We start from the raw sequence: 25,783 nt of genomic DNA, 5'->3' as shown, positions 1-25,783 counted from the left end.
AGTGTTTTCCGAAGATGTAATGAGGTGTGTCACCGAGTGTAAAAAACTGGATGAAATGCTTCTTGACTTCAATTAGGTGTTTGACAAGATCTTGCATCTTCAATAAGGTAAGAGTTCGTGGGATCTGTTGCACTTTGGCAAATGCATCGAAGGTTTATTTGGTGGCAGAAGGTAGAGGGTAATGGTCGAAGGTAATCTTTATGAAGACATCTTTTGTCCAGTGACTTATTATAAGATTTGGTGCTGGATTCTTGGCTGTTTGCAGTGTATATGAATGATCTAGTCAGGAATGTAGCAATTTTGATCAGTAAGGTCAAAGATGAGGTGAAAAGCGTTTGGATTTGCAATTGATGAGGAGGAAAGCCTTGGAATACAGTATGACCTGCCTGTCGAACAGAAGAATGAATTGAAAACAGAACATTATATCCTGAAGTCTGTGAAGTAAAGCATTTTCTAGACTTACAATTTAAGCAAATATACGATGCACGGTTGGAACCTGCAAAACACAAAGGGTAAGCGATCTCTTGTTGTGCATATCCACATCATGTGATGCGTTAGGGGTGGGCGATAGTCTCCAGATATTGTGGTTAGACTATTAATTCAGGAAACTCGGTTCTCAGCCCGCAGTGCTGCCACATCATGTCGTGAATTATGGTTGGTAATTAAACAATTCATTCGAGGAATAGGCTCCACAGATATTCCCATGCTCCGTGATGCAGAGCACAACATATCAGCGCAAACATTAAGGCTGTAGCATTCACAAAAATCTTTCGCATGAAGCGCCAATTGTATGACCCATCTTGGCATCTTCCAATGATCACCAATATTACAGATACCTGTCTTCAGGGAATTTGCTTCTTTCCATGTGATATCAAGACATTGTTGGGACGCTCGTTACTGCAAATGTTATGGAGCCTGACAAAATTCTGGCAATAATACTGTTGACTTCTGCTATCCAAGCACTCACAGTACAGCTACTACACTGGCATCGACCCGACAACGTGGAAAATAGGCCAGGCATGTCCTGTGCTCAGAAAATAGGACGAACCATCCTGATGAATTACTGCCCCATCAGTTCATGCTCAATCATGAGTTAGGTGGAGGAAGGTATTATCAACAGTGCTATCAAGCAACACTGGCCCAGCAATAACCTGCTCTGTGATGCACAATGTGGATTAGAAAGGCCAACTCAGCTCATGACTGAATTACAGACTTGATGTAAACATGGACAAAGAACTGAATTCCAGAAATGAAGGGAGAGTGACAGCCTTTGACATTAAAGTCAAGTTTGACAGAGTACAGAATCAATGTTGGAAATCCAGATAGACTGGAACATTTTTCACTGGAGGTTGAGAGTTCGGGGTGCGGGGGAGGGGGGGAGGGGGTGGCGGGGGAGGGGGGTGACCTCATGTAACTTTATAAAGCCATGAGTGGAATGGCAAATAGCTCTAATTGATATGATTCATGCCGGAAATTTTCGAAGCTTTCGTTTCAAAAATATCACATATAAATACACTCCACGTGACACCAGCGATGTGGAAATTATGGTGTAAATGATGGTGCCAAACGATGCCTGGCACAATATCCCTTTAATCAAATAAAGTCAGCAATAAATATTAACAATGTGAAAGACACAAACTGTACTTTTACACAAATCAGTCAGTTTCTTCTGCAGTCAGATACAACTTAAAATTTAGACCATTTCACAGAAGATAGACGAGGCCTCAAAACATTGGAAATGATTTAGTTTGATAAATGAATCCATCGTAGACTTCCTCAGAGCAAATCATTTTAACAAATTTGCTTAATTTTTTTTCTGTGGGTTAATACTTTAAGCCGATTGATGTGAACAATTTGCACTTCAGAAATTTTTGAAAACGTCCTTCACAACAGATACGCAAGTAAATTTTAGAAACCATTGATCAAAGGGATAGTGATATTTTGTAAATGTTTGGAGCTGGGATTGTTTTCAATTTTTGACCTAGACATTGGCGTAGTTTCCTGATGTTGGGGGATTTCAATAGTAGGTGACATGTTTTTATAATGAGAGGAGAAAAAATGTAAAAAAAAGATAACGGAGACAACTTTTTTCACAGAGAATGATTTGTGTGTGGGATGAGTTGGTGGTGGGTACTGTTAAAACTTTCAAAAGATATTTGGATAAGTAAATGCATATCAAATATTTGGAAGGATATGGGCCAAGTACACACAGGTGGGATCAGTTTAGTTTGGGATAATGACTGGCATGGACTGGCTGTACCAAAGTATCTGTTTCCATGCTGTATCACTCCATGACTCTGCGACTGTTTATCAATTTTTCTCAATATTAAACAGTGTTGTAGCGATCCTCTGATGAACTGTTGATGTTTAGATTGTGTCTGAGTCTCTGCGAATACTTGTTTCAATGAGAGGAGGTGTGAGTTCCCCAAGGTACATAACTGAGAAAGAAAATGTTCACCAGCATTGTTGCTGTGTCGATTTGATTCTGCGGAAGCAGTGGTTATAGTTTGCAATTGGCTTTCCATCACCTGGTCAACAGTGAGACAAAATATCTTTGGTCCACTGCAGAAACTCCAGATATTTCCAGTAAATGAAACTGGGAACTCAAGGACGTTTTCTGCAGTTAGCTTAATTGCTGTCACCTATTGTATCTGGCAGATTAAAGGGAAAATGAATCAGCCAAGATAAAATCCTACCAAACAAACTATATTTTCCATTTTCTCACAATGGACACATTCCACTTGGCATTTCTTCTTTAAAAAGCAAAGTCACTGAATACAGTATTCACTGTTTGACTATGAGAAAACAGGAAATTGAATGCAATGACGTTCTGGTTAGTTCAGACTGTTTATTCAGTATCTTTAAAGCTTCTGAATATGAAATGAATTGATCCAAAATCCCACATTGCAGTAACATTTGTTATTTTTTCAAAATAAATTAACAAACACGAATTGATTCAAACTCACATCACTTAATGCACGATTCTCTGATTCATGCATCTCATTAAAACTGAATGGGCCCTTTATTCATGGTTAATACTTGTGTAATGTAACGGCGAATGTTTGCTGATTGTTACGAGTTAACTGTCCCTGTCAGAGCTATCAGTCATCAGAGAAATGTACTGTTTATGACCTACATTCGTGGTAATTATTATTATAATACTCGAATATAACTAAACACTCTGATGTACCCAGACAGTTACCTGCAATGGTTTAGATTTTGAGGATTTTGCTTTAACTTATGGACTGGCTTGTTCTAGTTTATTAGATGCTCTTTCAAAAGGTTACCTGGGTGTTGTATATCACTGCCAACTCACTTTTTGTTTCTCAGGCAAACAGTTTTCCTTTGCTATGCATCTTAGAGTCGGAGCAATTCGAAAAAAGAAAGATGCAAGGAGAGACATTCTGCTTCTAATCTCAGGGTCCAAACTATTTCGTGACATACACTCACATTCTGAACATAATCACTTCAGACATGATTCATATTAGGTTGCCTAGATTGAATTGAGAAACGCAGATTGGAAATGATATGTTCTTTTGTAATGTCAGAGAGACTTTGAGGGACAGTAAAAATAACGCCTCTAATTTTGTTGGCTAATAATATTATTGAAGTTCTATTTCGCTTTATCTGCTTGTGGTTGAATGTAGAATTAAATTCTAATTGAATATTCTAAATATAATCACGTTGGGCACGCTCTGTATTCAGTTGCCTAAATTGTTCTTCGAAATGTTTCGTATGAATTACATGCTATTTTGTAGTGCGACAGAGAATTGCAGTGTCCAGGAAAAAAATGCTCAATTGTTTTATTAGCTGGTAATATCTTTGAACTTTGATTTTAGTTTTATCTGCTTGTGAATGAATTTAGAAAAAAATGGGAGCTAAATTCCAATTTAATTCGTTTTGTATTTTTTAAAACAAAATACTTGCAACTATCATTTGAAACAGACATGAAGCTGCTAAAATTTAATTCCACCATTAAAAAAATACTTCCAAAGAAGCTATTCAGCAAAACAAATATCCCAAGATGTGTATATCTCCATGTTTAAGCGTAACCTCATGTAAATACATGAGCCCATCTGTTCGGGCTGTGCAAGCTGATACCAGGATCTGGTCTCAGACTCCAGCAGGACACCAACAGGCGGAAGCTGTCAGCCTGCCCCTTCCGATGGCCATATAAATCCTGGGCACTGGACCGTAATCGGCTTTGTTTAGAAAGATCTTGACAGAATCTTTTCCCCAAAGTTATCAGAATGATTCTATCGACAATTTTTCTCAGTTTGTTACTGACCTTCTTCTCATGTGAGTGTTTTTTGTTCAAGTCTTTCTTTGTTACTGTCTCAACGTTCGTCTACCCCCGGAATGTCAAATACTCAGCCATCATTTCATCAGCATTAATGCTCAATGTTTATTTGTTTTCTTTTTAAAGGTGTCCAGTCGGAGGTTGTTTTGACTCAGCCAGAAGCAGAGACTGGACGTCCCGCTGGCAGTCTGCGACTGACCTGTAAAACCAGCGGGTTCAATCTTGGCAGCAACTACATGCACTGGGTCCGACAAGTACCTGGCAAGGGCCTGGAATGGCTGCTGTACTACTATCGTTCATCCGACAATAGCTATGCACCAGCGATTATGGGCCGATTTACTGCGTCCAAAGAGATTTCCAGCAACATTTTTGCGTTGAACATGAAAGACCTGAAGATCGAAGACACCGCCATCTATTACTGTGCAAGAGCAGTGGGGAGCTGGATTCACACTGCAATTAGGATCAATACAAAAACCTTTCAGCCAGTATTGTTTGAAACAAGTCAGTGATTATTTCTACAAACCGTCTTAACTTGCAGTGCAGTATTAGTTCTGTGGGTTTTTGTGCAAGTTTAATTTGTAAAAGTGGTGATAATTATTGATACACCAATTGGTGATTTTGAGAATCAGCTCAAGTGTAACTCTGTGAAGTATAAAACAATACACTTCAATTTATCAAGAATGATCAGAATTCACTCGCACATGTGATGAAGATTTATCGTGACTTTATTTTGCCTGTGGTTCCGAAATTTTAATGGTAGATTTTTGGTTTGTTTTATGCAGAGCTAGTTATTGTGTGGCCCAGTGCAGATAATGTAACACTGTGTCTATCTTGATGACTGGGGCCAAGGGACCATGGTGACAGTGACTTCAGGTGAGAACTTTAACCTTTTTTGTGACTTTTTAAAAACTTTCCATTCATGTGACTAATTTCTGAATTAAATGAAACTCAGATTCTGTCTTGAGTTTGGTTTGGTTCGGAATGATTTTTGTTCAGGCTGATTATAGACTTCAGTTAAGGCTCAGCAAATAGTTATAATGGTTATGACGGAGTCAGTTGCTCTGAATATCTCTTTGTTTTGATTCGATAGGCTTTCGGTGCGGCTGGGTTACTTAAAACACCTAATGCATCTTAATCAGTCAGGTATAAATAATGTTTAATGTCAGTGACACTGGGACTAGGAGTTGCATTATCGACAACAAATGCTAAGAAGTTAAAGATGTTCAAAATATTTCCAAACATGATTAAATATGCTAAAATATCATTATCGACTTCTTGAATATATTTCCTGTATACATTATGTTCTTACCATAATTATATTTTCTCCTTTATTTTGTTAATTTTGTTGATGACAAGCAGGTTAAAAACTGTCATATTTTTTTTGCAGTGCTATATTTCATTCTGTTGATTTAGATTCTAAGATCGTTTTACTTGATTCTGTTGAGTTGTTCGGATTTAAAATTTGTTTTAGTTGATTGGGTTGAAATGAGTTGATTGGATTCTGACTTTGTTCTTACTTGATTTTGTTGAATTGCATTGATTGAATTTTGAAATTGTTTTATTTGGTTCTGATGAATTGAATTGGTTAGATTCTGATTATGTTTCATTTAAATCTGTTGTTTTGAGTTGATTGGATTCTGGTTTTATTTTCTTTGATTCTGTTGAATTGAGTTGATTGGATTCTTATACAGTTTGTGGAATTGATCTGTGTTTTCATGCTTTCAGTAACTGGTGTTTTCTTTCTGGTGAGGAGATGGTCTCTCTGGATTACTTTTAATTACCAATATTTGTGAAGTTCTTTGATTTTCCTGAATCGTTTCGGCATTTGTTAAACTCGTATGACATTTTTAATTCTGCTTGATTGAAAAATTTGCATCTGTTGTAACTGTCTGAAAACCAACTTAAGGCAGAAATAAAGAAGTGTGAGGAATGAAAAACTCGATTTTTAATGCAGTGACGATTTTTAAAAATCTAGTTTCTAATTGTAAACTAACCGAACTTTGTTTTGAGTCGGCTCATTCAAAATAAAATTTGGGACTAAATTCTGCAACTGCAGAATTGCTCAGTTCACGTAATTGAAACTAACTTACGACAATATAAAATTATAATGTGCTAATATTTGTCCATTTGAGTAATTTTGTTTTGTCCTTAAATGGATTAATCATTATATGCCTTCAAATGCTCTATTGTGCCCTGCACAAGATTGTCATGATCAGGAAGGGTGTACAGTTTGGAAATAAATCGAACTTTTGCCGGAAATGTTACAGCTTTAAATGTTACGTCCCCTCACAAACAAGGCTGATGTTTTGACTTGTTACTTCTTGTTCAATTTAATTCTTAGTTTGCTTGATTCTGAGCAGTTCTGTTAGACTTCAATTTGGATTTACTTGAGAGGTTACATCATGTTCTTGGTTCTAGAACATAGAACATAGAACATAGAAGAATACAGCGCAGTACAGGCCCTTTGGCCCTCGATGTTGCGCCGATCCAAGCCCACCTAACCTACACTCGCCCACTATCCTCCATATGCCTATCCAATGCACGTTTAAATGCCCATAATGAAGGAGAGTCCACCACTGCTACTGGCAGGGCATTCCATGAACTCACGACTCGCTGAGTAAAGAATCTACCCCTAACATCTGTCCTACCTACCCCCCCTTAATTTAAAGCTATGCCCCCTTGTAATAGCTGACTCCATACGTGGAAAAAGATTCTCACTGTCGACCCTATCTAAACCCCTAATCATCTTGTACTCCCCTATCAAGTCACCCCTAAACCTTCTTTTCTCCAATGAAAACAGCCCCAAGTGCCTCAGCCTTTCCTCATACGATCTTCCTACCATACCAGGCAACATCCTGGTAAACCTCCTCTGCACCCGTTCCAGTGCCTCCACATTCTTCCGAGAGTATGGGGACCAAAACTGCACACAATACTCCAGATGCGGCCGCACCAGAGTCTTATACAACTGCAACATTACCTCAGTACTCCGGAACTCAATTCCTCTACCAATAAAAGCCAGTACGCCATATGCCTTCTTCACCGCACTATTTACCTGGGTGGCAACTTTCAAAGATTTGTGTACATGGACACCAAGATCTTTCTGCTCATCCACACTACCAAGTATCCGACCGTTAGCCCAGTACCCTATCTTTTTATTACTCTTACCAAAATGAATCACCTCACACTTAGCTACATTGAACTCCATTTGCCACCTTTCTGCCCAGTTCTGCAGCTTATCAATATCCCGCTGTAACCTGCCACATCCTTCCTCACTGTCTACCACTCCTCCGACTTTCGTATCATCCGCAAACTTGCTCACCCAACCTTCTAACCCCTCCTCCAGGTCATTTATAAAAATGACAAACAGCAATGGTCCCAAAACAGATCCTTGCGGAACACCGCTAGTGACAGCACTCCAAGATGAACCTTTGCTATCAACTTCTACCCTCTGTCTTCTTCCAGCCAGCCAACTCCTAATCCAAACCTCCAACTCACCCTCAATGCCATACCTCCGTATTTTTTGCATTAGTCTACCATGGGGAACCTTACTAACGCCTTACTAAAATCCATATACACCACATCTACTGCTTTCCCCTCGTCCACCTCCTTAGTCACCTTCTCAAAGAATTCAATAAGGTTTGTGAGGCACGACCTGCCCTTCACAAAAGGGCAGGTCTGTTGAAAGTGTTTGCAGAGCTACCTCTGCTGCAAATACATCGTGTTGTGATTTGTTGATCTTTGCTCTGTTGAGGTTTTTACATTGTTATTGCACTGTTAACATGATTTGTGACAGTGAACCTCTCCAGTTTCCTCTTACTCATTCAATGCAATCAGCATGCCAATTGAAACTTCATAAAGCCTAATATTCAGTGAAAGGTAAATCGCAAAGGTTTTGGAAATGAAGGGAAAAGATACCTTCAGGCGCGATTTTTACTGAGAAGTAATAATTAAAGATTAACCTAATCCACTCTTCGCAATCCAAATTCAGAACTCAACTATCTAGTTCAATCACAAGGTCTGTCTTTAAACAGTTTAACAAGTCATAGAGAAATATAAATTGAATTTCAAAAGTATAATGTTCCAGAAGTTCTTGCCTTGACCAAAAATGTCATGACTGTGGTTATAATTAATCAAGAAACGCTTTTCCATTCCGCTGTACACTACACGCAAGTTTTCTGTTTGGAAAATATCATTGGCAAAGACCATTTGGAAATTCTGCTCCATTCGATGAACAACAGATCAGTTTCATTGCTTTGATCAGTTTCACAAGTAAATTGTTCTATCCTTGATTAAACTGAATTTGCTGTGAAAAAAAATAACTGAATGATTTAATCTGCACAGTGCTTTAGGTGTCCCCAATCCCTACGGTTAAAATAAATAGTTACATTTTACAGCACCACATCAACTGAAGAGTCATTCTTTTGGAAACAACTGCTATAGTGAATTATGTGACCAAGGCTAAATTTCGAATTAATTGAAATAATCCACTTATGCACTCGCAGGGCAGCATGGTGGCTCAGTAGTTAGCATCGATGCTTCACAGCGCCAGGATCCCAGGTTCGATTCTACCCTCGGGTAACTATCTGCATGGAGTTTGCACATTCGCCCAGTGTCTGCCTGGGCTTTCTCCTAAAGATATGCAGGTTAGGTGAATTGGCAGTTCTAAATTGCACATAGTGTTCAGGGATGTGTAGATTACGATGCATTTGGTAGGGGTGAATATAGGTTGGGTAAATGGGTCTGTGTGGGCTCCGTACTGCTCGGGGGATCAGTGTGGAAGTGTTAGGCCAAATGGCCTGTTTCCATCCTGTAGGAAATGTACTCTAAAATCATGGAAGTACTTGCTGCAAGAACCGACAATGTATTTTACATCGATGTGTTCAGACATATGCAGAGTTCACAAATTTTCAGAAGACATGAACTAGAGGATAACAGAGCACGTTGTTTATTCAAACAATGAAAATAGAGTAATATTTATTTTAATTAATATACTTGACCGATTATTGCAATGTAGCAATCTGAAGGAGACTGCTCACATTAGATAAGTGTGATGGTTATTTAGATTTGATTTCCTGTAGTATGCCTTGGGCTATTTGGCCGAACAAGTCCACACCGATCCACTGAAGAGTAACCCACCCAGACCCATTCCCCTACCCTATATTTACCCCTGAGTAATGCACCTAACACCATGGACAATATAGCACGACCAGTTCACCTGACGTGCACATCCTTGGATTGTGGGAGGATTCCCACGCAAAGTAGAGAATGCGTAAACTTCACAGAGACAGTCAAGCGAGGCTGGAACCGAGCCCGGGTACCTGGATCTGTGAGGCAGCAGTGCTCACCACTAATCCACCGCTCCGCCCACATTTGCTTAGTCATCAATTAACGCGGGCCACTGCAGTCAGAAGCATGTTTTCAATTCATACTTTTTAAAAAACATTTTCGTAAATTAAATGCTGCTAACAAGAAAATGAATTTGCCCTAATTTCTTCAACAGCCATGCATTTCCACACTGTAGTGCAGGACTAACATCATGCAGTGCATGTAAAATCTCCACAGTTCAAGAAATGCTTTCAGAATATGTAAAAATAATTTAGAGTATAATCCCTTTCCTCTGGAGCTGTGCTTTAATTGGTGACATACCTAATTACAACGACTTATTAAGTTTATTAACTCAGTGATTATCTATGTTCATGGTGAACACGTTTTCGTTCACATTAATCCTCTGGTTAGTTCCTCTGGTGAATGTTCAATTACAGTGAATATATTGGATGTGAGCAATTGAGCAGATATATCCGATAGCATATAGATTGTTGTACATTTCGTTTCAATGTTATCTCCGACTAACTTGTCAACCGGTCCTGACCATTTGTAAATTGTCTGGTTTGGGTACCTAAATCTTCGACAGTTCAATTTTATCTTGCTCTTCAAATCTACTCTTTTCTGCCAGAAATGCAATATTTGATTGGGTGTCTCAGAACTGAGTGCCGTGACTAAGTTGTTCCAATCAGAACGAATACCACAGTAACAAAAGGCAGGCAGATTCCAAGTGTTTTGAAATTGGTTGTTGGCAACAAGGGGTATTTGATTGAGCGAGGCAGAGGGAAACATACTGCTTATGTCCTTTGTGCCTCAGTTGGTCCAGGACATGTAGCACAATGTAGAATCAGAAATTATTTCGAATCTTACTATTTGAAAAGCTATTAACGTTTAATGTTACTGGCAACGGTCATAACGCACTTCAAAACATTTTCATCTATCTCAAACTAAGTAGAACACCTGGGGCAGCAACATTAATCGTGGTTCTAGGGAAGGGAGTTCGAGGTTGAAATTCAGTGACAGTGAATTGATGGTAATGCAATTCCATGTTTTATTCCTCTGTAGTTCCCAGAGAGTTTGAACAATTCGGAGCTGCTGTCAAAGTATTCTTGGATAATTGTTGCAATGTTACTTTTATTGTACATACGTTCTGGAACAACCCCTTGTTGTTGGAAGGTGTCAATAATTAACATGGTTTATGTACTGTCAAACAGGTGGGCTGTGTTCTCTGAGATAGTGTAAAGCTCATTGTGTTCAGGTCTGCTGTGATATTGTAGTAGTGTGCCTGACTCCATGCCAGGCCTTGTGTTCACTTATAGCCTGTTAGAGAGGTATGTAATACCAACTCTTATTCGGGGCAGAAAAGCAGATTCAGTTGTTAGGATGTTTGTTGGAATTCCACTCACAGAGGCAGGTGAAATTTATTTCATCTCTGTCCTGACTTTTGTCTCTTAGATATTAAACAAAATTTTGGCGTTTAGCAGCTTTTTCGAGATCAATATTTGTTCACAAGCTTTTGGGCACCTCTAGCTAGGGTTAATCGAGTAAGTCCTCAAATAATTCCCAGGTTTAAATTGGTGTTCTAATAATATCACGTATAACTTATCCATAATGAATTGTTTTGAAGCATATTTGATGAGATTATGCCTAGGTTGTTTTACTTTATATTAAACCAGTGCTGTGGCTGAATTTGTTTTGTTCAGTCAGTGGGGGTTCCGCTGATTCCAACACTTGCAGCAGATAGCTTTTCAACTGGTCTTCAATTGTTATCTCGGCTCATCCACTACCTCTGCTAAGAATGCTTTTCTAACAGCAGTCAAGCAAACGTAACCGCTGTCTAACTCAACAGGTGTGAGTTCTTGTGCCAAAAGCATGAAAACAATTTGCTGAAGGCGTGGGTGGGGGGCGGGTGGTCTCTCGACGTCAAACGTTATCCTTGTTTTCTCTCCACAGGAGCTGCCAGATCTGCTGAGTTTCTTCAGAAATTTCTGTCTTTATTTTAGTTTTCTAGAATTCCAAGTTTTTTGATTCATTTAAAAATATGTTCTGTTCGACGAAACAAGTTGTTCAGAGAGAAAATGCATTTGAACAAAATGAGAATGTTTAGAGATATGTTGTTTCAGAGAATCATTGAGTGTTAATGCTCTGATCTCAAATTGTTGTTTTACAAGAAACTATCATGAAGTAACAACACACTCCAGAGTGCAGTGCCTGCTGTAATTGGGTGGGAGTTATTATGATCACTCAAGTAGTGAATGTCAATGCTCCCATTCCAAATACCTGTAATCAACAGAATTCTTTTTTAAAGAATGTGTGAGACAATTAATTTGCTAAAATATTTTAATCCAAACTGTTCACCGCCAGTGCTAGCCTAACGACTGACACAATGATAGGGATGGGGAAGAGGAGAGCACTCAGCCCTCGAGCTGCTCCACCACTTACTTAAATCATGGTGCATCTGCGCACTAACTGCACAGGCCTCCCTTTGGCTAAAACTCTTTACCACTGTTGTTTAGCAAGCAAATACTATTCCCAAATTTAATGGTTCAACTGCCCATAACAAAGGGAGACACCGTTTTTGAAAGACATTTCTGTGATTATTAAAAGTGACACAATGAGGCTGTAACATCCCAGTCTCGTATTCCACTAATTTAACATGGTATTTCTTTATTCCAAGGAAGCATAATGTGTGATTGTCGTGCTAAAAATGAGGGAAGCTTCATTCACATTATATGATTAAGAAATATCTCTGTTAGTTCAGTGAAAACGCAGTCAAACCACACAGAATGAAACCATTCAACATGTCATCTTGTGTGGGCACACAAGTGCCTCAAATACTTTTTTAATTCTTCCGGCTATTATTTGCATCTCAAGACAGGTGTGGAAGTGTCAAACTTTTATATCACATTGAAAAACCAGTTGTCCTCAGCTTACTTGAATAGCTGAAGTTTGTGTGGTATTAGCACATTCACAGCACTGTTAGAAAGTGAGTCCCATGGCTTTGATTGAGGAAGAGTAAAATGGCAGGGAAATAGTTGCGATTCAAGGTGGAGTCTAATTTGGAGGAAATCTTTCAGATGAAGTATTATCATGCATGTACACCCTTATCCTCAAAGATCACAGTTTTGGAATATATTGCCAAAGGGACATGTTAAAATACAAATTAGAAGCTGAAGTAGCCACCTAGGTCCCTTTACAATGCTATTCCATTCATGGGATCATCATAAATCCTGCTGCTCACCAGCCTTTCCAACACCCGATAAAATTGAACCCGATTGTTTACTGTTCAACAAAAGAATGGTGAACCTTTGGAATTCTCCGCCACAGGTCAAAACATGAAGTGATTTCAAGAAGGAGATAGATTCCTTCAATTCTTAAAGAAATACTACAGATATGTGGTAAAAAGGCAAGCAGGGTAAAATATTGGTTGAAAGCCATGAGAACATCGCATGGGGCAAGGTTTGTAAGTTTGCACATGACACCAAAATTGGTGCTATAATTGGCAGTGAACGTGATTTAAAAGAGATCTTGATCAGCTGGGCCAATGGGATGAGGAGTTACTGTTGGAGTTTAGATTAAATGAATACGACGTGTTACTTTTTGAGAAGATAAATCAGGTCCCAACTTACAGAGTTAATGGTAGGGCACTGGGTCGTGTCGTCGAACAGAGAGACCTGGGAGCTCAGATACACACATTCTTACAGCGTCATAGAGTCTTAGAGATGTACAGCATGGAAATAGACCCTTCATTCCAACCATCCATGCCAACCAGACATCCCACCCCAATCTAGTCCCACCTGCCAGCACACGGCTCATATCCCTCCAAACCCTTCCTATTCATATACCCCTCCAAATGCCTCTTAAATGTTGCAATTGTACCAGTTTCCACCACTTCCTCTGGCAGCTCATTCCAAACACGTACTACCTTCTGTGTGAAAGAGTTGCCCCTTAGGTCTCTTTTGTATCATTCCCCTCTCACCCTAAACCTATTCCCTCTAGTTCTGGAGTCCCCGAACCCAGGGAAAAGACATTGCCTATTTACTCTTACCGTGTCCCTCATAATTTTTTAAACCTGTATAAGGTTACCCACTAAGCCTCCGACGCTCCAGGGAAAACAGCCCCAGCCTGTCCAGGTTCACCCTCGAGCTCAAATCCTCCAATCCTGGCAACATGCTTGTAAATCTTTTCTGAACCCTTTCAAGTTCCACATCATCTTTCCGATAGTAAGGAGACCAGAATTGCACGCAATGTTCCAACAGTGGACAAAACAATGTCCTGTACAGCCACAACATGTCATCCCACCTCCTGCATTCAATACTCTGACCAATAGAGGAAAGCATACCAAACGCCTTCTTCACTATCCAATCTACCTGCGACTCGACTTTCAAGGAGATATGAATGTTCACTCCAAGGTCTCTATGTTCAGCAACACTCCCTAGGACCTTACAATTAAGTGTAGAAGTCCTGCTAAGAATTGCTTTCCCAAAATGCAACACCTCGCATTTATCTGAATTAAACTCTATCTGCCACTTCTCAGCCCATTTGGCCCATCTGGTCAACGTCCTGTTGTAATCTGAGGTAACCCTCTTCCATGTCCACTACACTTCCAATTTTGGTGTCATCTACAAACTTACTAACTGTACCTCTTATTATCGCATCCAAACAAATTATGTAAATGACAAAAAGTAGAGGCCCCAGCACCGATCCTTGTGGCACTCGACTGGGCACAGGTCTCCAGTCGGAAAAACAACTCTCCACCAAGACCCTCTGTCTTCTACCTATGATAAGTTCTGTATCCAAATGGTTAGTTCTCCCTGTATTCCGTGAGATCTAACCTTGCTAATCAGTCTCCCATGGGGAACTTTGTCGAACGCCTTTCTGAAGTCCATATAGATCACATCTACCACTCAGCCCTCATCAATCCTTTTCGTTACTTCCTCAAAAAATCTCAGTCAAGTTTGTGAGACATGCTTTCCCATTCACAACGCCATGTTGACTATCCCTAATCATTCCTTGCCTTTCCAAATCAAAGGACATCCTGTCCCTCATGATTCCCTCCAGCAACTTACCCACCACCTACGTCAGACTCACTGGTCTATAGTTCTATGGTTTGTCCTTACCAGCCTTCATAAACTGTGGCAACACGTTAGCCAACCTCCAGTCTTCCGGCTCTTCACCTGTGACTACCGATGATACAAATATCTCATCAAGGGGCCCACCAATCACTTCTCTAGATTCCCACAGAGTTGTAAGCTACACCTGATGAGGTCCTGTGGATTTATCCACCTTTATCCGCTTCAAGTCATCCAGCAATTTCTTTTATAACATGGATATTTTACAAGATGTCACTATGCATTTCCCTATGTCTTTATCTTCCATATACTTTTTCACAGTAAATACTGACGCAAAATACTCTCGCCATTTTCTGCGGCTCTACGCAAAAGCCGCCTTTCTGATCTTTGAAGGGCCCTATTCTCTCCCTCGTTACCTTTTTGTCCGTAATGTATTTTTAAAAACTCTTCTGATTTTCCTTAATTCTATTTGGCAAAGCTGTCTCATGTCCCCATTCTGCACTCCTGATTTCCCTCTTAAGTACTTCCTTTATACTCTTACTGGGTAGTAATGTTGAATACAGGGACCTGGGAGTTCAGGTACATAAATTCATGAAAACATTGTCTCCAGTAGCCAGTGTGTTGAAGCTTTGGCACATGGGCCTTCATTGGTCAGAGCATTGAGTGCAGGAGTTGAATCTTCCTTCTGTAACTGCAGCAGACATTGGAATGAAGTGCCAGAGGAAGTGGTAAATGCAGAGACAGGTACAACACTTAGAAGACAATTGGGCAGGTACAGGAATTGAATAGGTCCGGATGGATGTGTGCTAAAAGCAGACAAATGGAATTAGTTTAATTTGTGAACTCTGGTCAGCATGGATAACCTGTACCAAAGGAATTGTTATGTGCTATATGGCTTTATAACTCTCTGGCTTTATGGTGCAGTTGGCTCAACGTTGCAAGCTGGTAAGCAAGTGAGGGGTTAGCTTGGGAATGTGGGAGAGTTTGAGCTGGTAGGCTGTGAGGTATTGGCTGGCTGATGGGTAGACTTGCATTCACCCCATCTGGCAGGGTGGCATCAACATAAATGGTAATGGTCACAAGGAGAATTTGGTCGAATTGTGCTTGGTAAATGAGGGACCGTTTGAGTTGAAATACAGGAGGTCTGTCTTTGCCAAGCTTGTGAGTGGAGAGGTCGACAGGGTGCCACGCTGCTGAGTGGAGAGGTGTGCAGGGCGCCAGGCTGTTTCCAGAGCAGAAGGTCACTGTAATGAAGTGGCAGGTGGACATGATGTCAAACTGCAAAGTTCAGAGTCTGGCAAAATGGCAGGTGGTAAAGGACAGATGCGAATGGAGCGAGGATACAATGTGAACAGGTTGACTTGGGTAAGATGAGAGATCAGTGACCAAGGGCTGAAGTCATGCCTTGTGTAGTGGGGTTCTGACAGAGGTTGTGAAAATGATGGTGCCAGGTCCAGTCAGGGCCAGGTTCAGCATGGACCAGATGCAGGGTGGCAGCAGTGGAATTATAGAGTCATACAGATGTTCAGCATGGAAACAGACCCTTTGGTCCAACCCAACCATGCCGACCAGATATCCCAACCCAATTTAGTCCCACATTCCAGCACCCGACCCATATCCCTCCAAACTCTTCCTATTCATATACGCATCCAAATTTCTCTTAAATGTTGAAATTGTAACTGCCTCCACAAATTCCTCTGGCAGCTCATTCCATACACGGATCACCCTCTCTGTGAAAAAGTCGCCCCTTTAGGTCTCTTTTACATCTTTTCCCTCTCACGCTAAACCTATGCACTCTAGTTCTGGATTTCCCCGAACCAAAGGAAACTACTTTGTCTATTTACCCTATCGATGCCCCTCATAATTTTGTAAACCTCTGGGATTGACATTATGTATCAATCTGAAATATAGAAAATGGAACATTAGACTGCAGTACAGTCCCTTCAAGCCTTTATGTTGTGCCAATCTGTGGAACCAGTCTGAAGCCTATCTATCACATACTATTTCATTTTCATCCATATGTTCATCCAATTACATTTTAAATGTCTTTAAATTTGACAAGTATACTATTGTTGCAGACAGTGCCGTCCGCGCCCCTACTGCAGTCTGAGTAAAGAACCTACTTCTGACATCTGTCCTCTCTCTATCAGCCTTCAATCTAGGGCTATGTCCCCTCCTGCCAGCCATCACCATCCAATGAAAAATACTCTCTCTGCCTGCCCTATCTAACCCTCTGATTCTCTTATATGTCTGAATTAAGTTACCTCTCAACCTTCTTCTCTCAAACAAAAACAGCCTCAAGAACCTTATCCTTTCTTCATGAAACCTTCCCACATACCAGGCAACATCCTGGTAAATCTGCTCCGAACTCTTTCCAAAGTTTCCACATTCTTCCTATAATATGGTGACCAGAACTATGCACAATACTCCAAGTGTAGGCACACCAGAGTTTTGTACAGCTGCAGCATGACTTCATGGTTTTGAAACGCAGTCCCTCTACTAATGAAAGCCAACTCAATGTATGCCTTCTTAACAATCCTATCAACTTGACTAGCAACGTTTAGGTATCTATGTACATGGACACCGAGATGTCTCTGCTCATCTACATTACCAATATGGATTGTGTTGGATGTGTTTCTTGTGATAGGGGTGGTGTAATCCGGGCATGAATGGGTGAGTAACCGGGAAGGGTTTGTCAACATGAGTGGAAATTTAGGTCTAGACAGCGAGGGAGAGCAGTGCTTAGTCTGAGAGATGATGGTTTTGGTGGTGAACTGCGAGTCAGTTTGATAGTTATTAAAGTTATAGAGTACTTGCTAATTTTTCACATCATATTTACGTAAATAGTCAAGTCAGTTAGCTGTAACCCTTCAACGCCTCTGAAACCTAATGCTCCTCCATTTTTCAGAGGTCTCCAGAATTCAAATAATTTTAAATTAGAAGTTTCAACTTCCAGACAATTGACATGAGTCCAGCCGTGACAGCCATCCTCCTAGTCCCAGTGCTCAGCTCCTGCCTGTGCTGCTGCTGCAGTGACCATCTTCCCAGAGAGAACATTCTGCCTTGTATTGATAAATGAAGAAGAGTCACTGGACCTGAACTATTCACTCTGATTTCTTTCCAGAAATACTGCCAGCTGTTGGGTTTTTCCAGCAATATCTGATTTTGTTTCTGATTTCATGCAGCACGGTACCTAGTCGGGCGGCACACTGTTTCCGTGGTTAGCATTGCTACCTCATAGCATTAGGGACTCGAGTCCGATTCCATTCTCGTGTGACTGTCTGTGTGGAGTTTTCACATTCTCTCTGTGTCGGTGTGGGTTTCTTCCCAAGGTCCAAAGATGTGCAAGCTGGGTAAATTAGCCATGTTGTGTTCAGGGATTGGCATGTTAGCTCCATTAGTCAGAGTTAAATGGAGAGTAATAGGGTAGGGCAATGGGTCTGGATAGGTTACTTTTCAGAGGGTTGGTGTGGATATGTTGGGCCAAATGGCCTGTTTGCCCACACTGTAGAATTTTGATGAATCCGTATTTCCTTGGTTTGTATTTTGTGAAAACTCTCTGCTCTTCACTTGCAATCCAGTGAAAGTGTCAGTTGGTGAGATTTTGAAACAGTTACTGGGGTGGGATCAGCATGTTCTTCTTCCTAAATTATATGGTAATGGTCAAGGTAGAGGCCATGTTTATGAAGAAGGAACCAATAGATCATGATCAACATCTGGTAAGAAACAAAAACAACTTCCAGTTATACTGTAGACTTCAGCAGGAGCATGCTGGAAAACGTTTACAGCTGAGGATATATTTGAGTAACTGATAAGGACAAATTAACAGAAACTAATGTGCTCAATTGGTCATTCTATCCTAGAGACACCGTCTCCCCCCACGCTTTATGGCCTGGTCTCCTCCTGTCAGGACCACAACACCGGTTCTCTGATCTTCGGTTGTTTGGCAATGGACTATTACCCTGACGTAATCAAGATAACCTGGAAGAAAGGTGGGGAGTTAATCACGACTGGATTTAAGACTTACCGATCAGTGAGAAACAAGAATGGAACCTATACCCAGAGCAGCCAGTTAACCCTGCCAGAGTCAGCAGTAGATTGCCCCAGCAAAATCTACTGTGACGTTCAACACAGCGGGTCACACAAGAGCAAAGAAATGCTATGTCCGGGTAAGTGTTGTGGGAACTGAGATCAACAGAACATCTGTGATTAAGCCGAATAAGGCATTATTTATAACCTTTTCACAGAATCATTTTATACAGCACAGGAAAAGGCCCTTCGGTCCATCCAGTCCACACCTAAAAATAACTGCCGCCTCACTATTCCAGTCTTATGTGCCAGCACTTGATCCATTGCCTTGTGTGACTTGCCTTTGCAAGTATGCATCTAAATATTTCATACTTATTATGAGGGGCTCAATCTCTACATAACTTGTCGGCACCGAGCTCCAGACTCACACCACCCTCTGTTTGATTTCGTTTTGACTTGAGATCCACCCTAAACCTCCTGGCCTTGCCTTCACCCTGTGCCCCTGAGGCATTGATCTCTCCCTCAAGGGAATTGTTTTTGTCCAGTTCCACCTGCCTGGAATTATTTGAGGTATAGACATCGCTACCATCTTCTCCCTAATTCTCCTCTTCTCCAAGGAAAACCCCCGTCTATCTAATATTTTCATAACTAAAATACTCCAACCCAGGCAAAATCCTTGCAAAGCTCATCAATGCTGCTTTCAGCGTAATCACATTCTTTCGATAACATGCACACAATGCTTCAGTGTGGCCTAAGCAGTGTTTTATTAAGTTCCAGTATTATCTCCCTACTCTTCATTGTCAATGTCTCGGCTCATAAAAACAAATATCCTCCCCACCTTCTTCGCTGTCTTTATCCAGATGACGCAGTAATATATGGGACCAGTGGGTGTGCACACCAATGACCCTCAGCCATTTCCAGGTTTCCACCATTCAAAACGAAATACCTCACAGTTTCTTCTGCCGAAGTGCATCACCTTACTCTTATCCTGAATGATTTCTATTTGCAACTTCTCTTCACGTATAATCATTTCTTGTATATCCTCCTGCAATCTAAAGCTATCATGCTCATGAATTACCAACATGACAATTTTGCTTTCATCTGTGAACTTGCTGGTTAACCTTTCTACATTCTAGTCTCAATCACTGGTATATAAGAGAAACAGCAAGGAAATCAGCACTGATCCCTGCAGAACAACATGAGACATAGATTTCCAGTCACGCAGACACCTCATGACCATTATCCCCTGCTCCCCTCCACTCAGCAAATTCTCGATCCAATTTGGCAATTTAAATATGATCCTAATGGCTCTGATTATTGCTGTCATCTGGTCATTGAGTTATCTATCTGAAAACTACCACCAAATTGTTAAGACATGACTTCCTCTCTATAAAACCATGCTGAAAGTTTTTGATTGATCTTGCAAATGAAGACTAATTCCGCTCCTCAATAGTTCCAATAGTTTCCCTACTACTGAGACTAGCTTGACAGATCTGTGTTTTCCTTATGTTTCCCTTCCTTCGTCCTGCATAACAATGCAACGTTGGCTGATCTGCACTCACATGTCACAACTCCTGTTGTCAGACAGTAATTCTAAATTATTGCCAGCGACACAACTATTGCATCATTTGCATCACTCAACAGCTTGTTATATATTGCATCTGCCTTGGAAATATAACCACTTTTCATCCAGCAAGACAACAAAGAACATCACATCATCTGACCTAACTTCTGAAGGTACATCACAACACTCCTCCATGATTTCTAGCCCCACATTGTTCCTCTTACTAGTGAAAACTGACACAGCACATTTGTTTCGACCGCAACTTAATCCTCTGGCTCACACCAATAATAACATTTAATGGACATTACTGTTCCCTGAATTATTCGTTTATGAATGAGCCCATAACTTATTAAAATAATTTCCTTTATTTTGACTGCTATTATTTTCTCATGGTCCCTTTTCCTCTTCTAATTCCTTTTTCTTGCAAATACCCACTTGCACGTTCTGTACTTCATTCTAGTTTCTATTGTTTTGAGATTTCGGGTAGAAATGAAGCCTCCCTTATTTCCCTTCATCTCACCCGCCATGCCCTTTTATGTTCCAGGTTCGCTGCATTCTTGGTCCCACGCTGTGGCTTCATGGGAAATGTTCTGTCTGTGCTTTTCCTATTTCTTTTTTTTTAAAATGTGTCACACTGCTCTGATTTAGATTTACCAGCAAGTTTCAGATTCCAGTCCACTTTAGTCAAACCATTACCTTATCTTATTAACATTGACCTTCCCCTTTCAGAACTTTGGGCCCATTTCTATCCCTTTCCAGAACAATCTGGATTTCAACAGATTTATGATCACCGTCTGCAAAGTGCTCCAACATTGATTTTTACCCACTCAATCGATTTCATCCCCTAAAGTTAAGTCCAGGTTCACCCCTCTCTTGCAAAGTCTGGATTAAAATTTTCTGTGTTAAACACAAACTTTGTTAAAATATTCTCCTGGGGGCATTTTCAGAATTCTGCTTCCTTGAAATTTTTGACAAAATGAATATCCAAGCCTACGCTGAGGAAGATAAAATCCTCTTTTCTCATTTAAATTACGTTTAAGTTAATTTAAGTTGCTCTGAAATTTGCCCATGTCTCTGCACTTCTCAGTCTTTTGGACAAACAGTAAGGTTTATCGTAGTTATGTTTGCTGTATTTTGGTTTTGAAGTACTGTTCATTTGCCTTTGTTCAAGGAGGTATCCATCATTTCATTTCTCTTTCCAACCTAAAATACTCTTGTCAGAATTACTACAGAATGGACATTTTCGACCACACACCCACTCCCCCCATCCTTTTCCATCTTACCCTGTCTCGCCTTAGGGCACTAAATTTTGGAATATTGAATAGCCACTTCTGCCCCTCTCTCAACATGTCTCCGTGAGAGCAACTGCATCATTTCGTCGTTTACGCCGTTAATTCATCCGCCTTGTTCATCAAACTCTTTCATTAAAACGAATACCATCAAAAGTTGTTACCTCCCTTCTAATTTAACCAGCCTATCATTTCTATGCCTCCTAGATTCCCTTGCAGTGTCCTCTAATTTTAGCCCTTCACATTGTCCTGCTGATCTTTCTGTGTGGATCTCAGCTTCTCTAGCACCTTGCACAATTATGATTCTGGTAATACCGGGGTTAGTATGATATATAAGAACTGATTGCATTTGTTATTAAATTCGTCAAATAATATATATATATATATATAATATATATGTGTGTGTGTGTTTCCTAAAGGTCGAGATGTTCTCCCTCCAACTCTTCTCCTAACTGTGAGCTCCAGTGAAGAAATCACAAGCAGCAAGTTTGCAACTCTCGTCTGTTCAATCATTGATTTTCATCCAAAGTCAATCTCCGTGAGTTGGTTGAAAAATGGCCGACCTTTGGATTCTGGCTTCTTCACGTCTCCCGTGTGTGAGGCGAGCGGGAACTTCTCGGTGACGAGTCGCCTGATGGTCCGTTATAGTGAATGGTTCAACTGCGCAGTCTATACCTGCCAGGTCACTCATGGAGAGAACACTCAAAGTAAAAACATCACCGCACTCCAGGGTAAGAGACACAGACTGAGAGAGCTACAAATCATTTTGAACTCGCATGTGAATCAAACACACACTTTTATTAGGCTTAGTAAACAGCACGGTACAGCTTCTCATTTCCCTAAATGCCATGTGTCTCTTATTTCTGTTTGAGTGTCGCATTAGCATTGCTCATAATTCATTATTTTAGCTAATCAGAAAAGCATGTTTCCTCTTTGTTGAAGACGAATAGACAGTGAACTTTGTTAAATAGTTTGTTGGCTGACCATGCTGGGAGAGGCATTCAGAGTGCCGAGTCATTGCCTGGTAGTGGCCGCAAGGATAATTTGGGGTCAGGGGTGTCTGAGAGGTATCTGATAGAAATCTAGAAAATACTGACAGACCGAGTTAGAGTAAACGTGGAGTAGATGTTTTGACCAGTAGGCGATAATAGGACCCACGGGTACAGTCTCAGAGTCAAAGGGAGCACCATCTGGAACTAAGATGGGGAGGAATTTCTTCTTCCAGAGGGTGATGAATCTATGGAGCGCATTGCTGCAGAGGGCTGTGGAGCCCAGGCTATTGTCTGTATTCAAGACAGAGATGGATCGGCTCTTGCTTAATTCAGGGAGAAGGCGGGAGAATGGGGTTGAGAAACATATCAGCCATAATCGAACGGCGGAGAAGATTTGATTGAGCGAATAGCCTCATTCTGATCCTCTATCTTATAGTTTTGTGATCTCAAAATGACATGGTAAAAATATGCAGTAACCCTTAATTGAAAATAAATGAAAATACGTGCAATACTTCATTCCCTGCTCAGTAATGACCTGTTGGCCTTGGGCATTGTAATACACAGACTTTTTTAATATCTGGTATTGAGCTCTTCCACTTCATTTATGGGATGTGACCACAGACCAAGTGGGTTTCACATTTGATTAACTAGGATAAACGTAATCTCACTGAGCTTCTTTCAGACGTTCCCTGTCATTAGCGAATGAGGCAGGTGAATAAATTCTGGTGGGAATGCGACAATAGGGATGAATGAACTAGGAATGAATGCCAGGCTAATTCAGCCTGATTTGGGATGGAGATGTTTACATAGTGATTGGTAGACATCTGAATAAAACTAGTGCAAATTTCCATCGAGTTTGTAGATTAATTTAAGATGTTTCTGCTTTTTTTTCAATGAAAGTAAAAAATGCAGCCTGGTAAATAAAGTGAATCTACAGACCAGTCACGAACTCTTTGAATGGAAGGAAAGACTTGAGGGGATGGGTGTTCTTCACGATGTCTAATGCTGTACTCAGTGCCTTTTTTTCAGGTCAACTCCAAATTCAGCCCACAAGGAATAATGACATAAATTAGAGAATGCTCTCACACCAATAATGCCAAGTATTTTCGATCACGTTAAATATAATGAATATAATTTCCATGGCCATTCACCGCTCCTGTAACACTTTAAATCCTCTGCAAATGCATGAAGACTAAGAGAATAATTATGACTAATTACAATTTTCTGAAATTCGGTATCTGATTTGGCACTTAGTGTGACCAGCAACGTAACGTTCATGGACATAGAAATGAACTCATTATATACAGATTACTCTTGCCCCAAGTATCAATAGATGGTCTTAAGTAAGAGACCAACTCTGAAAGAAATATGACTCCGTGAATTACATTATGGTATCTTCGATGATTTTACTTTTTTCACAGGTTTCACTTTTTACAAAAACAGTGTTCTTTAGGAATAATTACACAGGCTACGTTATAGGTAATCACGAATTATTTCACAGATCAAAATATATGAACAATAGTTAGTATCGTTTCAGCAAGAGTTAGAAGTTGCCATTTCGAAGGTGGTTTCTTCACCCTGTGAGGAAATAACCTGAAGAGTGGGTGTACTGATCCTAAAGAGGCATTTTACATTGATTTTGATTGCTGTTTCATAGGAGATACTGTGCGCCACGATTACACGGTTAAAATCCTCCCGCCACCAGTAGAACAGGTCTTGCTGGAGGCGACGGTGACGTTAAACTGTGTTGTGTCCAATCTTCCTTCTGGAGTCAACGTCACCTGGATAAAAGAAAAGAAGCCTCTGAAATCAGAGATTGCTGAGCAGCCTGGACAGAATCCCGACAGTGTGATCAGCAAATTAGATATTTCGACTGAAGCCTGGCTGAGTGGCGTTACTTTTGAATGTGTGGTGTACCATCAGAATCTACCGACTCCGCTGAGAGACTCCATCCACAAGAAGAAAGGTGAGCGGTGAGATTAAAGCACAAAGAATCCCATGTGTAATTGAAATCCAGGTACATCAATGGCAAGCTTTGATTGGTAATGAGCAAACACTGCTGGGAGCATAAATGATGCATTTGATGGCAGAAAAGCTAAGTATCTGATTAAGAAAGAGACAGACCAATGGCTATTCTATTCCGATTAAATCAGATAAGGTGGGAAGGAACCTGGGTTGTGACGTCACCATCAGCAATGACACATGGACAGAATGTCCTCGTTGTGGGCTGGAAACATGGATGCGACTTTCAAATTAAACTTTTTACATCTTTTATTGAACATAGTGTCTACCACTCTGCTTCTATTAGAAAATGAATGCGAAAAAATCCCAAATTTAAAATGGCATATTTTAATATTTAGTGAAATCGTGATATTGATTCTGGATTTTTATACTTGATTTATATTTGTCTCAAATATTTTTCAGTGATTAATGCACTGGAGCCATCAGTGTCTGTGCTCCTGCCACCAACAGAAGAAATCTCCGCTAAGCGGTTTCTCTCCCTCATTTGTTTAGTGAGAGGTTTCTTCCCCCAAGAGATCTTCGTCAAGTGGACAAACAATGACAAGCTAGTGAATCCCAGTAACTACAAGAACACCGAGGTGATGGTGGAGAGCAACAACACCTCCTTCTTCATGTACAGCCTGTTATCTATTACAGCGGAGGAGTGGGCCAGCGGTGCTTCTTACTCCTGTGTGGTGGGACATGAAGCGATTCCATTGAAGATCATCAACAGAACTGTCGATAAATCCAGCGGTAAACCAAGTTTTGTAAACATTTCACTTGCACTGATGGACACTGTTAATTCATGTCAATAAAAATCTCAAAGCTGATTTAATAATTCAACAAAAGTTATAAAGTATTTTTTTTTTTCCTCCAGTTATGAGCTAAATACACAGCTGCTGAATTAATTGATTCTCATTCTTACTTCTATTCAATCTGTGCAGTTTAGATGAGATTAAATTTCCTTCAATGTGGGAACAGGCCCTTCGGCCCAACAAGTCCACTCCGAAGAGCAACCCACCCAGATCCATTCCCCTTCATTTACCCCTGACTAATGAAACCAACACTACGGGCAATTTAGCATGGCCAATTCACCTAACCTGCACATCTTTGGACTGTGGGAGGAAACTGGAGCACCTGAAGGAAACCCACGCAGATGCGCAGAGAATGCGCAAACTCCACAATGTTAAATTGGATCATTAACAGATCTGGGA

At 40.5% G+C, this 25,783-nt stretch overlaps 1 gene segment (V, D, J or C); it reads left to right on the top strand.

Annotated features, from left to right (window-relative positions):
• Positions 1-4,228: 4,228 nt before the first annotated feature.
• On the top strand, positions 4,229-25,404 carry LOC122552136 (Ig heavy chain C region-like). The segment is given in 7 exon segments: positions 4,229-4,299; positions 4,427-4,745; positions 5,127-5,173; positions 18,558-18,863; positions 21,996-22,307; positions 24,226-24,534; positions 24,993-25,404. Coding segments are annotated over 7 exon segments (1,734 nt in total).
• Positions 25,405-25,783: the final 379 nt, after the last annotated feature.

Source organism: Chiloscyllium plagiosum, unplaced genomic scaffold, assembly GCF_037043375.1.
Source record: "Chiloscyllium plagiosum isolate Xiang-an unplaced genomic scaffold, Cpla_swu_hap1 HiC_scaffold_38, whole genome shotgun sequence".
NCBI lineage: Eukaryota > Metazoa > Chordata > Chondrichthyes > Orectolobiformes > Hemiscylliidae > Chiloscyllium > Chiloscyllium plagiosum.
This window is presented reverse-complemented; position numbering and strand designations above follow the sequence as displayed.